Raw genomic sequence first — 16573 nt, 5'->3', positions numbered from 1 at the left:
AAGAGGAGGCGCCAATCGCTTTCGATAAAGCTGACGACTTTATCGGGGGACGTGTGTTCTTGGGTAAAGAGAGCTGGAGCCAGAACATCATTGACTCTGCAATCGGGCGCTGCTCTGAGGGCGTTGCGCTGGGGGGGACCTGTCCCCCTCCGCACATGGCGTCTGTCCTCCCACAAGCTTGGCGGAGGCTTGTGGCTGTCGGCAGCTGCTGAGGGAATTGGCAGCTGGTCTGAGAGCAGCACCCAGGCCAACCTGGGGGCCTGGAGGGCTCAGGGTGCTGCCTCAGGTGGCAGCCAGCGTCCTGGGGGTCTCCTGCTGGCGGGGCGGGGGTGTTCTGAGCATCTGGGTGCCTCCGAAGCACCAGCCGCCACCCTGTGACTTGCCACGATTGAGCCCTTTGGGGGTGGTGGGGCACGATGCCAAGGTTCATATTGCCAGGCCTCTGACAGCCCAGCTCCCCGCCCCTCCCTAGCCCCTTCCCTCTTGGCCACCCCTGTTCTCAGCCACCTCTCTCCTCCTTCCAGACTTTGCCTCGGAGGAGCCGAACGTGGTGGGCCAGAGGGCAGCGGGGAGCTCTGAGGCTGAGGGGGACCAGACGGTGCCCCCCACTCCGGACGAGCTGGAGGGCAAGGTCCATTTTGTCACCACGGCCCCCACGCTGACGCTGCTCAACCATCACCCGCTGCTGGAGGAGTTCCTGCACGAGGCCCTGGTGAAGAAGGACTATCTGAGGCAGGTGCCCTTTCTCACATGGGGCCTGCGGGGGCCAGGCCCGGTCCTGCCCGACGTGCCAGGGCGGATCACCCAGACCCCCAGGGCCAACCTGCCAAACCAAGATGACCTTCCGGTGTTTTCTGACCTGACTACATCCCTCACGGTGCCAGCCACAGCCCCCGTGACCATGACCAGCCCCACGGCCCTAGTGGGAGAGAAGGCCAAGGCCAGAGACGTGGAGAGGACCCCAGAAATAGTCAAGCCGGCGTTCACTGAGGAGCTGCTGACCACGGCTGCAGGCCGCGTGGCCCCATGGGCAGAGCCCCAGCCAGCTGGCCCAGAGACCAACTCCGCCTCTGTCCTCACGGAGCCTCCCATCACCCCCACGCCTGCCATCTCCCAAGCTGCCCTGACCAACCCAGGTCAAGCCACCACCGACATGGTGGTCAGCAACACCACAACCGCCATCACCCCCACAGCCTGGTTTGTCTCGCCACAGGTGCCCGGCCCAGCGCTGCCATGGGCCAAGGAGCCCGAGCCGGAGGCTGCCGTCACAGCCACGGTTTCCGGGGACGACGAGGAAACCACCACAACCACCATCATCACCACGACTACCATCACCACGGTGCAGGTACCAGGTGAGGGCACTCCCACCCTAGCGGTGACCAGGGGCACCAGGCCAGGCCGCCTGCTAAAGCGGGGGTGGGAGTGGCCGCAGGGTCTTCGGAGAGAGCTGGACCCGCTTTTGGGGTGAGGCTAAAAGGGGGCTGTTGGCAGTGGGCCGTCCGCGCAGGGCAGTCGCGATACGTTGGCGACATAAGGGAAGCCGAGGAAGAGTTGGGCACAGGTCTGACTGGCGGCATCGTTCCACGCCCTGTGCGTGGCAGGCGCACAGCAAGTGTGTCACCACATGGCGGGGAGATGGTCACGGGCTGCCGGAGACACCAGCTGCCTCGGTTGGGAGCCGGCTCCCACAGGGACTGGGCTGGAGGGCACCCATAGGCTGAGCTGGCGAGCACCCTGTTGCAGCAGCCAGGACAGCTGCTGTCCAGGTATGGAACGGCTCTAAGGATCGAGCTCAGCTGCTTTGACCTCTCCGCCAGGAACACTCATCCCCCAGGTTCCCAGGGTGCGCGGCCCAGTGGGAGGGGGCTGCTGTTGCTGTGGCGTGCAGCCCCTCCTGGGGTGGGGGGCCTGTGGCCGTGGCCCCACCAGCAAGGGGGCAGTGGGAGCTGTACTGGAGATGGGCCCCACAGCAAAGCAGGGTTAGACGGGACCTGTGCCCGGTCCACGCTAGCGCTCCCGCCTTTGCACCCCTGCTAGAGCTGGGCCCAGTGTAGACGCACTCTAGATGGAGGCCAGTTTAGCCCATGGCCTCTGGCCCAGCGCAACAGTGTGAGTGTGAAATGGGGCATGATGGCAGCAAACCCAGAAGCCGGGGGCTTGTCCTGGGAAAACTCTTATCTAAGGAGATGGGGCTGGTGCGGGAGAGAGGGTACAGGCTGCTTCTGGCCCTTGGTGGGGTACTGGGGATGAGGCTAACCAGGGGTTCCACTTCCCTGGCTGGGGGTGAAACCATGAGCCACCCTCTCATCAGCACCAGGTGTCCCAGAGACCGGGCTGGCAAGAGGAGGGGATGAGGATGCTAGACCCTGTCTGGGAGAGGAGGGGTGCAATAGGCTGGCGGGGCAGGGAGCAGGCGTGAAGCCTGTCTGATCCCATGGTTTCCTCTTGTCCCCAGCTCCGTGCAACTGGAACCTCACTGGTCCCGAGGGTTCCTTGGAGTCTCCAGAGCCGGTCAGTTCTCCCTATGACAGCCTGGACTGCACTTACACCATCTCCGGATACCCTGGCTACGGCGTGGAGATCAAGGTCGGTAACGTGGGCTCCTGAATGCCGCATCATCAGCTGGGGCAGCCGGTGGGGGACCCTGCAGCCCCCAAGTCCCTGAGTGGGGAAGAACACCCACGGGCTCGAGGCCGGGCCATGCAGGGGACGGGAGGGGTTTCTGGGCCTTGTGCGTCTCACGGCGCGAATGGAATCCTAGCAAAGTGCCTGCAAACCGCCAACCCCCCAACCCCCACCGCCGCCTGTCGCCCCCATGAGCCTTGTGCTGGGAGCGCCCCAGCGGAGCCCGCGCTGAGCACCCTGCAGCTCTCCTCCCCCACAACAGATGGCACTGGTGGTACCGGGCAACACTCAATATGCAAATCTTTCTGCGCAAAGCATGCTGGGCCTTCCTCCTTACTACCTGGCAGGGGGCATCTCCAGCTGTGGGACAGGGAATTGGGCCATGGTGCCAGGTTGGAGGGGCAGGGCAGGCCCTGCTGTGGCTGCAGGAGTGAGTAGCATGGGCACCACTGCAGGAACCATGGTCACCCAAGGCTGTGTGGGTGGATGGAGTATGGGCACTCTGGACCTGGAGCCCCGCCTTCCCCTGAGGGCCTGGCCTGGCAGTCCCCTCCCCCTGGCACAGCCCTCTCGACTGCGGCCCCCGGGCCCCGTGCTGCCCCCTCTTGGTGGACTCCCATCCAGTTGACACCCCGCGGGTTCTGCTTAGCTGCCATTTCCTTCATCTTCAGGCATTATGCCACCTTGTGTCCCTTTTGGCCACAGTCATTACATTTCAGGTCCCTCAAGTCCCACCAGGGGAGTCGGCCCACCCCGGCATTCCCGGGCACCCCTGAGTTGGGCTTCCTAAAGTCCCACCTTGGAGAGGGCTCTGGGTGACTCCCCTTCTGAGTCCCTGATGTGGGTCTCCCTCCTGCCCCCGATCTGCTGTCAACAAACTCTTCTGCCAGTGCCCCCGTACTGTGCAGATCTTTGGGCTTCCGGTCCACTAACCACATCTTAAGATCTGGAGGGCAGATGTCGCACAGCTGCTCCAACCCCACCAGGTTATACACGTCCTGTGCGATCGTGGCCCCTGCTCCCTTCCCCCACTTGAGGAGATATTCCCCCAGCAGGTTGGCGACCTCCTTGTAGGTGACGCCTGAGGTCTTGCGTACACCCCAGAATCGTTTCCTGTACGCCTCGGGGGTCAGTTCAAACTTCTGCAGCAAAGCCTGTTAGAACAGGTCATAGTCCCCGTCTCAATACCATCCCTTGGGCTGAATGCCTCTATGGCCGTGGGACCAGCACGGGGGTCAGACAGCGGAGCCTGTCTGCAGGGTCAGTCTGTTTCAGCTCACTAGCCTTCTCAAAGGCTATGAGATAGGCATCAATAGCCCCCCCTCTCCTTAAACCGGGGCAGCAGTTTGGTGTCTAGATTCCCCACAACACTGGCATCTCGGGCCCTTCCCCACTTATCCCCCGGCAGGTCCTCTTAGCCCGCCGCTCCTCCAACGCCAACTGGTGCTTCCGCTGTTCTGCACGGTCCTCTTGTTCTCTCTTTCTGTCTGCCAGCCTCCGCTCCTCCAGCTCCAGTCTCCGCAGCTCCTCCAGGGAGGAATCCGACTGGGGTCCCCCTGCGCTGCCTGGGGAGTCGGGTCTGATAGGTTCCCGGTTACTACCCAGACTGCCCCCACGGCTATTCCCCGGCTCTCCGGGCACCCCAGGAGCCCCCCTGGGGTCTGGAGCCTGTTCCTCAGACTGGTCATTCTCTACAAGCTGAGCCATCAGCTGCTCCTTAGTGAGCCTCCCCACGCTCAGCCCTCTCTCCCTGCGCAGAAGTGCCAGGTCCCTCGTACAGAGCTGGTTATAGGCCATTTCCAGGCCGGTCCCTTTCAATACCCTTGTTCTATCGCTGGCAGCCACTCACTGCCAGGCGCCTGTGCTCGCAGCCCACCGTCTACAGGGTGCATCCGCGAGCCACCCTCTGCTACCGCGTTGTCACGGACTTGGCCCATGCGGTCCGTAGGGGGTGCCCCTTTCAGTGCGACAGCCCTTCTCCCAGGGGTCCACTCTCTCTCGGGGTTAAGCCCCTCCACCTCCTGGAGCCACCCCTCTCTGAGCCTTAGCACACCCGTTTCTCGCCATGGGCCCCCACAGGGAGTCCACTCACTCTGGCCCCCCGGGGCCTCCACCCGCACCCCTCCCCGAAGGGGATGATGCAACCCTGTTCTCTAGACCGGAGCGACTCTCAGCCAGTGTAAAACAGGAGGGTTTATTGAGCATTGAACACAGCACAGGAAACTCTCAGGGCCTTAGGCCTGGCCTCCCCCAGCACAGCATATCCAAGTCTCCCCTGCATCCAGGTGGCCTCTGCCTGCTCCCTCCCTCCAGCCCAGAGCCCCCCTGCTTCCCAGCTGTGCATCTGATAGCACCGGCTCCAAGCCCCGCCTCTGTCCATTGTCTTCTCTGCAGGTAAACAGGGTCATCTACAGGGTCGCCTGGGCCCCTTCTCCTTTCTTCGCAGCCCATTGTCCTCCCACTGGCCAGACCCAGCTGGGCCTCCTGAGCTGGGCCTCCGGGTCACCAGGTCACCTGGCTGGGGTCTCCATTCTCCGCGCCAGTGGTTGGGGTCCCAAGTTCCCTCTCCGGTCCTCTGTAACAACAAACTCCCTCTCCCATCACGTTGTTAAACCCATAGCACCCAGGGAAACTGAGTCACACTGTCTCTGCATGCAAACCCTAGGAAAACCAAGAAAATCCCCCATAGGAAACAAGGAAAAGCAAGAAACTCCCCCACTCCGTCACAAGGCCGTTACGCCGCCGCAGTGCTGTGGAATGGAGATAGCAGCAAAGGCCAGCCCTGCTCTGATGGGGTCTGTGGTGGGCCCATGGCCCAGCACTCCAGGACTTTCTCTCTTGGCTACGCAGAACCACCTGGGAGGGAAACGCTGGCTGGCGAGCAGGAAGGGACTCCCCAGGGGGAAGAGCAGGGGACCTGGGGTGCAATTGAGGAGCCCGTCCAACTGCAGGGGGGCTGGAAATGCCACTAAGGAGCAAACCCAACCCTCTACCGAGGGGCATGTGAATGCTGAAAGGGCAGCAGCTGTGCTGCAGAATGTCAAATCAATGCACGTGGTATTTGGCGACATTTGAACAATGTGCCCCAGCCCCCAGCCAGTCCCTCTCCTGGGGCCTAATTAGACCTCGGCAACAGCAGAGCCTTCAAACTCCATATTAATAAATAAATAACCCCGCCGCCTCCACCAGCCGCACAGGCTCCATCCATTGAGGCAGGGTGGTGCCGCGCCGGCTGGCCAGGCTGAGCGGGCAGGGTGGCAGCACCCGGAAGAGAACAAGGCAGGCTCTGCTTGCCCGGGGCTGGGCATTGTGGGCCTGTGTCACGCTCCAGCTCTAAGCCAAGCTCTGGTTTCACATCCCCCAGACCCAGGCTGGGTTGGCCCACGATCAGCCAGCATCCTGAGGGGCTGGGGAGGGAGATCAACCCATGGTCTGGCCCTGGCCCGTTATGGCAGGGTGAGCCCAGCGCAGCACTGGGGCTAGCTACGGGTTGGGAAGCTGATCGCCATGGAGCCAAGCAAGGAGTTTCCCACCTCCCCGTGGTTCTCCATCCCGTCACAGTTTAACAGCCCGGCAAGGAGCTCGGCACGGTGCTGGCCTGCACGCGGCTGCCCAAACCCCTGCCACCCGGCAGGTACCTCACAGTAATTAGCGTCACAGGGTGAGAATGTGCGTACCGGCACTGCTCTCCATTACCGTGTAGCGTTGCTTAATTAACATCATTAATATCCAATCACCTCCTAATGAGACAAGGCAACAGCTTGGGGTTTCTCAGGATAAGTGATGATGTCGTCGCAGCAGAGAGCTGCCGGGAGCCAGGCCTCGGGGATGGACACTAAGGACTGGGGGCTGGTCCTTGAAATGTGTGTGCCGGGCTACATGGCTGCCCCCCAGCCACAGGGCCTCGGGGCTTTCCGTGGCTACTGAACGGGACCCCTACTCCCCAGCCACCTGCGCCCCATCCCCAGGCCCTACTGGGGGGGGGGGGGGGAGTCCCAAACGGGCGGGGGTTGTTATATTTTATAACGATCCATTAAAATATAAACTGTAGCCAGGAAACCTCAAGGTTAAACCTTCCCAGGATTCCCAGCAAGCTGGGAGCCCGAGCCCCCACCCCTGTGAGTGTGCGGATGCCCGCTCACCTCCAGCAGCAAGCGAGCAGCTCAGAGCTGGGCCGGGTGAGACTTAGGATGCCTGGGTTTAATTCCTAGCTCTGGGAGACCTTGGCTGAGTCTCTCTGAGCTGTGGTGCCTCCCTGTAAAGCAGGGGTGATCCTGACTCCCAGAGCAGGGGGCGTGAGGCTTAGAGACTGCGGCCATGGGGCCATGGGGGTACGCGGAGTGGGCATGTGGCACAGAAGAGGGGCAGTGGGGACCGCTCTGCTCTCGCTGCTGGCTGGAACAGCTGCAGAGGTAAAGGCCCAGGGATGCTGAAACCAGTAAAGGGAGAGTGGGGCAGTTACCTGCGTTCGCTCGGACGAGGCCGGAGGCGGTAGTGCTCCGCCTGTGTCTGCCCCAAGGCTTGCCTATGTGTCTGGCGGATTGGCTGCTGCCCAGGGCCCCTGTCCAGGTCACCGCCCACTGGACAGAAACTGGAGTTTCTGAATTTGCAGAACAATCACGGGAGAGAACTCCATTTCCTCGCCTGTGCTGGGCAATCTGTCTGCATTTCCACACTGCATGGCTGAGTGGCAGCCATGACCGCGCCCGCCGCGGGAATCCATGGTTGCTCTAAGTGAATGCGATGCAGCTTGACTGAGAGCGCTGGGCAGGGCCCGGTCTGTTCTGCCTGGGAGGGCAGCCACCTTCTCGCTCTCTTGGGAGGACCGGGGCCGCCTTAGCCCTTGGAACTGGGATGAGGAGGTGCACGGAGACGCGACGGGATCGCACTGGCCCAGAGGCAGCTATGAAACCCAGGCTGAAGCTCTCTGTGCCCTCTGTGTGCCCTGCCCCCAAAGGTGGGCAGCCGCTTGCGGGGAAGGCATCACATGCACTAAACCAGCATGAGCTTGTGCCCTGGCCTGCACCCTGCTCCCATTGCATAAACCAGCTTCCAGCTGTCCTCCCATCCAGGCCACCTCTGCACCAAACGGTGCCCAGCATGATCCAGACCAGTGTGAAAGCAGTTCAGTTAAAGCTGGGCTTAGCCCGTTGTGGGAACACCCCATGTGGGTGGGCTGCAGGCTCTAGCCCGGTAGCAGCCCCCTGGGGCCGGGGGGCGAGCTGCTCCGCTTTGACTGCTGCTGAGTCACGTGGCACTTGCACAGCACCGCTGGGGTTGGCAAGCAAGAGCCCTGCAGCAACCTGCAGACGCGCAGCCAAACCCAGCCTGGCCTGCGGCTGCAGCATCCTACCACGGAACCCTCTCCTGGGCTCCTCTCCTTGCTGCTGAGTGTGTTTACACGCATGGGGGAGTGTGTATGAGTGTGCGTGGGGGGGATCTATGAGTATGTGTGTTTGCGTGTGCATGGGGGTTTATGAGTATGCGTGTGCCCCTGCCTGGGGGGTCTCTGCGTGTGTGTGCACGCGGGGGAGGGGGTGTATGCGTGGTGCCCATGCATGGGGGAGTGTCTGTGTGCTGTGTGGATCCTGCTGGAGGCTCCCTGCTAGCTCGGTGGCTAGCTCGGTGGCTGGGCCCCTCTCTCCAGCTGGCTGCGTCTCTTCGCCATCTGGAGTTCGTTGTGCTGGCGGTTCTCCATCTCCTGCTGGCCGGGATCCATTGGGCCGTGCCCAGAGCCTCTTCCCCGGTTCCCATTGGCTCTCGAGCCTGCCTGTTAAGGCCAAGGGAGTGAATGTGCATGCCTGCCATGAGCCGTGTGAGGCTGACACGTGCCATTCCCAGGGCTCCCTTCCTGCCTGGCATCTGAGCTGCTGCCCGCAGAGCCCCCTATACCTGGGAGCACCTGCGGGGGCTCCTCTGGGCTCTGCCCGCCCTCTGTCCCTGCATGCTGGCTGTGGGGTCCCCTGTACTGCTGGCACCAGCAGCCGTTGTCCCTGGGAGCAACCTGTCCCTCCAGCCACGCCCCTGGGCCTGGGGCGCCCAGCAGTTCCCTTTGGGTCCTGTCCCTTCACCCCTCCCCCAGCTGCCATGCTGGCTTAGGCCCCAAACGGGGAGATCCAGGATCTGCCCCCGCAGTAGCTAACCCCGCCTTCCCAGGACAATGTCTGGGACCAGTCCCCAAGGGTTTCCTGGAGGGGCAGGGTAATAGAGGGGCCCATAGTGCTGCCCCCTTGCGTGGCCAAGCAGAGGGAGCCCTCGGAGGCCGGGGCCCCACGTGCTGGCAGAGCTCGCAGCTCCAAAGCTCTCGGCTGGGACAGCCGCCAGTTACCATGGCAATGGAGCGAGGGCATATTGCCACTGAACGGCTGCTTGGGGGAGCTGGCGCGTGTGCCCCTGGGGAAGCTAATGGCAGCGTGGGCAGCACCAGCCAGGGAGCAGCACCCACGTCCTCCTGGCCAGGGTCTACTGCGGCAACAGGGCCATGAGCCAGCTCCAGCCCTGCCTGCGGGGGGTTGGGAGAAACAGCCTGGGGGTGGCATGGCCCAGCGTGGAGCGGGATCCAGGGGGTTAGAGTGGGGGTGGGGGGACCGGGAGCCAGGACTCCTGGGTTCTGTCCCCAGCTCTGCTTCTGCCTGACACTGTGTGGCCTTGGTGAGTCCCTGGCCTCTGTGCACTGGGATGGTGGTGCTGACCCTCTGGTGGGGCAGGAGGCCCCAGAGGTCTCCAGCGCTCTGAGACCCCGCAATTAAAGACGGCTCTGTCTCTCCCCACCCCCCCAGGGCCACGTGGCAGGGCCGTTCTGTCCTGGCTCCCTGCCAGGCATCTCTCTGGCCCGTAAGCCCTGGGATTCACTCGCCGTGCTGCCACGGGTCTCTGCCCCAGCGCTGCCGTGGACACCGATGGCTCTTCTCAATCACGGGAGCTTCGCCATGGTGCCGCTGGAGCGTTGCCCTCTGACCTGGCCCAGTCAGAGCCCAGTGTCAGGGCCGGGGCCCGCTCAGCATCGGAGCAGGGCACAGCGGGCGACTCTCCTGCGGGCTCTGCCCCCTGCCCATGGGCCCGGTTCCAGCCTGCACAGGGGCAGCACGCCGAGCGCCGCCTGTCCAAGGCATCTCCCAGCACCGAGATTTTTGGGGCTGCTAAGTATGTTTGAAAGCTGCTGCTGCCATTGGCCCTGGGCAGACCGGCCTCACCGCTCGCTTACTGACTGTGGAAAAGGTGCTGAGAGAGACGTGCCCGCCTGGCACTGGGGCTCTGGGGGGGCAGCGGGGGTGGGGGGGTGTTGGGGGAGGATCTGGGTGGGGATAGGCACATCCCCTTCCAGAAGAGGAGACAAGCCCCCTGGGCGTGAGCGCCGGCCCCTCTTGGGGGCAGTCTGGGTGACTGCCCACCCCATGGAGCTGGCAGGCCTGGCGCAGGAGAGCTGTGGGCTGTCTCTGGAGCCCGGCAGGTGTGGGGCGGCTGGCCAGGTGACTCCTCCCAGGCTCTCAGATTTAGCTGGGGGGGGGGCAAGCCAGCCCCCTGCTGTGCCAGTCGCCCGGGCGGGACCAGGGGAAAGGCCAACGGGGGAGGTGCCCCTGCTCTGCCCTTGGGCCAAGCACATGGGCTGGCAATAACTTGATGCCCCACTGACAATGCCCCTTCCTCCCACAGGTCCTGAACATCAGCCTGTCGGAAGGGGAGACGGTCACCATGGAGACCTTTGGGGGCGCGGAGCCTGTCATCCTGGCCAACGAGTCCTTCCTCATGAGGGGCCAGGTGATCCGCAGCCCAACCAACCGGGTCAGCGTGCGGTTCCAGAGCCCCCAGCCCGCCAGCCCCGGCACCTTCCACTTCCGCTTCCAAGGTACGGGCACGGCTTGCGGAGCCCTGCGGAGCCACGGTCCCTGTGCCGTCCTGCCCCCCACACGTGCCAGCCAGACATGGCCCCGCCCTTGGTGCCCTCCTGCAGCCAGAGGGCCCGTCGTGCTCGCCTCGTCACTTGGTGGGGCGCAGCAGGTCACTCAGAGCTCTGATGCTGCCGCAGGGCTGGGGGGGCATGATGTGGTGCCCTGCGCCCTAGACCCAGTGCCCCACGAGGCAGCCCCACTCCCGGGAGAGGAGTGCTGCCCCACAGCAGTGTGGGGGCTGCTCTCAGGAGCTGATGGGCCTGGCAGGTTTGGGAAGGGGACTGGCAGTCAGTGTCCGGTGGCTTGTAGCTAAGAATCCTTTGTCTCCAGGCCATGTGCTGGGGCCAGAGGCCACCTGGCTTAGCAATGTGGCCAAGCATGCCCCTGTCCCTGGCGAAAGGGGCCCTGGCAGCTGAGGCTGGGGAGGGGCCCTTTCCCCTCCCATGGAGCCAACCTAGAGTCCCTTTGTAATATGGGCACACTGGACATGTAGGACGGCACCCCCCCACACCCCCCCGTGGGCGCGTGTCTCCACAGAGCACAGCCTGGCATCCCACCTGGACCCTTTGCACTTCACCTTGGCTGGGAGCGGCCAGGCAAGCTCTGGCTAAGTGTGGGTCATATACACCCCCACACCTGTCCCTCTCAGAGCCCCCTCCTCCTCCCAGGCCACCACGTCACCCCTCTCCCCCCATAACCTGGGGCACCCAACAGCATCTCCCTCCCAGGATTTGTGGAGTTAGGCTCAGCCCTGGGTCAGAGCGCGCACCCATCTCGCCCCTGTGCCCAGTGCCAAGAGTGTGTCCGCAGGGCGGCCCCGCCCACTCCCCTGCAGGTGAACCCCTGTTTCCCTGGCACAGCTGCAACCAGCCAGGGCCAATTAGCCTGTTTAAAGCTCTGGAATTGCTGGCGGAGTTAATCTGCGACATCGCCAGGTTAAACGGGCACCAACCAGAGAGACACGCTAATGGAGAGATAATTGGTGTGAGCAATTACGGGCTCATTTAACATAATTACCGGCAAAGTTAGGCCCCTTGTCGCTGATAGCAGGGCGGAGCCGCTCCTCCCGCACGGCGCCCACGTGCGACAGGGCCAGCCGAGGGACGTGCCTCCGGGGAGCCTCCTGTGGGGCTCTGCAAAGGCGGTTGTTGGCGGGGGGAGCCAGCCACACACCTACAGGCTAGCCTGGATCTCAGGGACTTTCTCCCCTGCTCCCCACCCCAGGCTTGGAGCCCGGCAGTGCCACTATCCTGCCCTGAGCTTCTGTCTCCTCCCTCGCCCTGACCCCTCTGCCTGCAGTGCCCACATCGAGCCCCCAGTGTGAATCCCACCCCACACACCATATGCAGCCTCCTCGTCCCCAGCCTCAGCAATGCTCCCAGCCCACCAGCTGCTCCGTGTCTCGCCCCCGCCTGGCTGATGGCAGAGGTGGGCCGTAGAGCCTGAGGGAGCCAGCGCTGAGGAAGCCGATGAGGTGGGAGGCTCCAAGGAACATGGGCTGAAGACTTACCAGGGGTTCCCGTCTGGAGGGCCAAGGGGCCACTGACATGGTGCCCTGGCCTGGCTGGTTGCCACACGGGGGCCTAAGGGAGGAGCTTGAGGGCTCTCGGCTCTGGCGCTCACGTCACAATCCCCTGACTGCCCCCTCGCTGCAGGCTGGCGCTGAGGCCGTGGCCAAGGGAGCGCAGAGGGGTCGTGCCCTTCAGCACCAGGCTCCCGGCACCTCTCACCAGAGCAGCGTTCCCATGGGGGTGCCACCCCGCAGCCCTCCTGGAGCTGGACCCCAGCGGCAGGGATGAGTCAAATGTGCCAGCATTGGCTGGGGGACGAGGGCAGTCATGGGGTAGGCCGTGGGGCATTGCAGGACAGAGGGGTGGGAGGAGGGTAGGGAAGGCTTGGGGCAGAGTCTCTGCTGTTTGAGCTCAGCCCCCCAAGAGCAGCCAGCCCCCAGGCGGAGATGCTGTAGTGTCATGGGGTTGTAGCTGTGGTCACGCAGGAGTCACGCAGGTGGCTCTTTCTCTGGGTTCAGGCAGAGGAAATGCTGGGCGGCACGACAGGGGCAGGGTCTGGCAGAGGGGGGGTGCTGGAGTCCAAACCCCTGGGACGTGAAGCTTGTTGGATCTGGGGGGAGCCCAGGGCTGGGCTATCAGGGGCTGCGGGTTGGGATTGAGGGGCACTGGCGGAGCTCGGTGGGTTTCGGGGATGGGGGAGCCCAGGGCTGGGCTATCAGGGGACTGCGGGTCGGGATTGAGGGGCGCTGGCGGAGCTCGGTGGGTTTTGGGGATGGGGGAGCCCAGGGCTGGGCTATCAGGGGGCTGCGGGTCAGGACTGAGGGGCACTGGCGGAGCTCGGTGGGTTTCGGGGATGGGGGTGCCCAGGGCTGGGCTATCAGGGGCTGAGGGTCGGGATTGAGGGGTGCTGGCGGAGCTCGGTGGGTTTTGGGGATGGGGGAGCCCAGGGCTGGGCTATCAGGGGGCTGCGGGTCAGGACTGAGGGGCACTGGCGGAGCTCGGTGGGTTTCGGGGATGGGGGAGCCCAGGGCTGGGCTATCAGGGGGCTGCGGGTCAGGACTGAGGGGCGCTGGCAGAGCTCGGTGGGTTTCGGGGATGGGGGAGCCCAGGGCTGGGCTATCAGGGGGCTGCGGGTCGGGATTGAGGGGCGCTGGCGGAGCTCGGTGGGTTTCGGGGATGGGGGAGCCCAGGGCTGGGCTATCAGGGGCTGAGGGTCGGGATTGAGGGGTGCTGGCGGAGCTTGGTGGGTTTTGGGGATGGGGGAGCCCAGGGCTGGGCTATCAGGGGGCTGCGGGTCAGGACTGAGGGGTGCTGGTGGAGCTCGGTGGGTTTCGGGGATGGGGGAGCCCAGGGCTGGGCTATCAGGGGGCTGCGGGTTGGGATTGAGGGGCGCTGGCGGAGCTCGGTGGGTTTCGGGGATGGGGGAGCCCAGGGCTGGGCTATCAGGGGGCTGCGGGTCGGGATTGAGGGGCGCTGGCGGAGCTCGGTGGGTTTCGGGGATGGGGGGTGCCTGCTTTCCCATTTCCCATGGTCCTTTGTCTCCTTAACCTGCCCAAGGTTCCTCAGCAAAGCAATACCCCCAAGGGGCGCTCAGCACTGGGCTGGGGGGTCTCTGTCTGCACCAGAATCTCCTGGGAGGGATGTGCTGCCCCCCCGACCTGCCCTCACTCACCCACATGCCTGGTGCCGCCCTGACGCTATTAATGGAAAAATAACGACAGATTGTGCTGAGTGCGTCCCTCGGCCGGGGTCGCCATGGCAACATGCAGCAAATTAATGGGAAAAGCCGCACTTCACGCTCCTTTATATTATTGTCTGATGGGTCCAGTCCCCTCCCCACCCCGGATTCAGGGGGATTCTGGGTACAGGTAGGGGCTGAGCATGACTCAGTCACTCCCACCGGCCAGGCTGTGGTACCGCCAGCCAGATGCCTGGGTACCCCAGCCCCCCTCCACAGGTGCTTGGGCCCGGGGCATTTCCCACTAGGGCAGGGGCTCTATGAGCTGAGAGTCACCCTCTGCTCCCTGACAGCAGGGTCAGGCCCTCCGCTACTGAGAGCCCTGGGCTGGCTACCACTGGCCGTCGCACCCATCCCTGCTCCCCTCCCCTGCTGATTCCCACGTGGGGAGCTCCTAGGGAAGGCGCTGGACTGCTTGTGACCCCCCCCAACAGTATGGTCTCACCCCCCGTCACCCACAGACACTGCACAGTCAGCTGCAGCCCCTGAGTGTGAGAGTCTGGGCTCTGCTGGGCTCGGTCTTCATCTCTGCTGGCTGCCAGGGTGTGCAAAGGGGCACGGGGTCCTGGCAGGGCATCATGCTGGTGTGCAAAGGTGCCCTGGAAGGGCATCACGCTGGTGTTCACAGGGGCCCTGGGGGGGCATCACACTGGTGTGCAAAGGGGCCCTGGGGGGGCATCACACTGGTGTGCACAGGGGCCCTGGGGGGGCATCATGCTGGTGTGCAAAGGGGCCCTGGGGGGTTATCACGCTGGTGTGCACAGAGGCCCTGGGGGGGCATCACGCTGGTGTGCAAAGGGGCCCTGGGGTGGCATCACGCTGGTGTGCAAAGGGGCCCGGGTGGGACATCACGCTGTTGTACACAGAGGCCCTGGGGGGACATCACACTGGTGTACACAGAGGCCCTGGGGGGGCATCACGCTGGTGTGCACAGAGACCCTGGGGGGACATCACGCTGGTGTGCAAAGGGGCCCTGGGGGGGCATCACGCTGGTGTACAAAGGGGCCCTGGCTGGGCATCACTCGCATGCAAAGGGGCCCAGGGCCCTGCCCTTCCTCCGCACTAGAACTAGACTTTGCTCTGCCTGGCGCTGGTGCTGGCTTGGTGGAAGAGGTCGGTGCTCTGAGCGCCGTGGCTGCTCTTCCCGGAGTGCCCCCGGGATCCTTCGCTCGTCCAAATCCCTCCTCCGCCCCAGCTGAGGTCAGGCTCACCTCTTTGTGACATCACAGCGTGCTGCTGCGGAGATGGAGTGACCTCGCAAGCAGAGGCTGTGAGCTCACGCAGCCAGTGTGTAGCCCTGAGCCGCAGAGGCTGGTCTGGGCAGGAAGGTTTATGAGCAGTGTCCCCTCTGTTGCACTGTGGCTGTGCCCGGGTGTGTGGGCAAAGTGAGCCGGGTACCAGAGGGGGAGAGGCGCTGCATCTTCAGCCACGTTTGCGGTCCCCCAGGGCACCAGCGTGTTCCCTCACTGTCAGCTGCCCTTCACACCCCGCTTGTCCAGCACCCTTCGGCCAGCGTGGAGATGCGAAGGTGCTGCCAGCCCCCCTCCGGCTCCTGCCCCAGTCATTCCCCGAGCACCCCCGGCCTGCACAGAGCCAGGGGCTGGGTTCCCTTCTGAGACCCAGCGTGACCTGGGCAGATTTCACCTGCATACCCCCACCCCCGCCCACTCCCTGCAGCGCCTCCTGCCCTGGGGCAGCAGGGACTCTGGCGATGCCAGCAGCCAGGCTGTGCAGCCCCATGGGAGCAGCCCACTTAGTCTGGACCCATGGCTCCTGGGGTTCCCAGGCATCAGCAGGGGCAAAGGACTCTTGGCGGGGTGGGGAACGCCAGCTCCCCTGGCAGAAGGACAGCGAGGAGTCTGGCTCCCCGCCTGCAGCCTGGCAGAGCGGTGTCCCTGGGCGGGCAGCACCTGTGGGCAAGGTGGGGCCTGGAGGCTGCACTCCTCCGGCCAGCTGCCTGGCCGTACAGAAGGATTTGCTGCCACCTGCCGGCTGGGATCAGGGACAACACCCGTGTCCGACCCATGTCTCTGTAACTGCGCCCACTGGGTGCTGCCTGGGCAGGTGGGGCAGAGGCTCTGGGTCTCCATACAATGGGGGGAGAGGAGAGAAAACCGCTCAGCAGCTGGGTATTCCAGGAGGGAAAGCCGACCTCCTTCCACCCCGAGTTCCTGCCTGTGGCTCTCAGAGGGAGGGCGTGACACCCACACTGTGGGGCAGGATCCCTCTGATGCCCAGCTTGGCTTAGGTGCAGGAACTAGGGCTGTGGGGGGGTGCTGAAGCACCCCCAGGTTTTACGCGAGGCTCCACTTCTGGCCCCCCCCCCCAGGGTCCTGGCTGCCGGCCCACACCCAGGGGCTCCGCTCCTGGTCCCGCGCCCGTCCCCAGCTGTGGTCCTGGCCTCGGCCCCCTTACTCCTGTCCAGGTCCCCCCCTCCCAAAGACATGGCCCTGCTCCTGGACCCAGCTCGGGGTGGGAGGATTTGCGGACGGTAAGGGGGTCTGGCTTTTAGCACGCCCACGCTTAAAAGTGTTCCAGCATCACGGCAGCCTGGCATGGCCACATGCTGCAAAACACCCAGGTGCTGTGGTGGCACCCTCTGCCCTGGGTGAGTGCTGTGCGGGGCAGTGAGGGGGTGACAGCCTGGTGCCCTGGGGGGACTGGGGCCAGCGGGGTGCAACCATGAAGCAGGGACATGGTCGAGTCCATCCCTCCCCACAGGCACCAGGCACCCGCCCCCACGGGCACGGGGCACCCACCCCCGGGCACCAGGCATGCCAAGCCAGGGAGCACATCGCTCCAGCCATTCA

General features: G+C 64.4%; 1 protein-coding gene across 2 annotated transcripts in view; it reads left to right on the top strand.

Moving 5' to 3' along the window:
- Positions 1-16573, top strand: part of SEZ6 (seizure related 6 homolog) — a 73185-nt gene that overhangs the window by 42368 nt on the left and 14244 nt on the right. For both annotated transcript variants that reach the window (XM_073315313.2, XM_073315314.2), the window contains exons 2-4: positions 525-1352; positions 2456-2586; positions 10279-10471. In XM_073315313.2, coding sequence (XP_073171414.1) covers positions 525-1352; positions 2456-2586; positions 10279-10471 — 1152 coding nt within the window. The remainder of the gene's footprint in view (positions 1-524; positions 1353-2455; positions 2587-10278; positions 10472-16573) is intronic.

This window comes from Lepidochelys kempii, chromosome 17 (genome assembly GCF_965140285.1).
Source record: "Lepidochelys kempii isolate rLepKem1 chromosome 17, rLepKem1.hap1, whole genome shotgun sequence".
Taxonomy (NCBI): domain Eukaryota; kingdom Metazoa; phylum Chordata; order Testudines; family Cheloniidae; genus Lepidochelys; species Lepidochelys kempii.
This window is presented reverse-complemented; position numbering and strand designations above follow the sequence as displayed.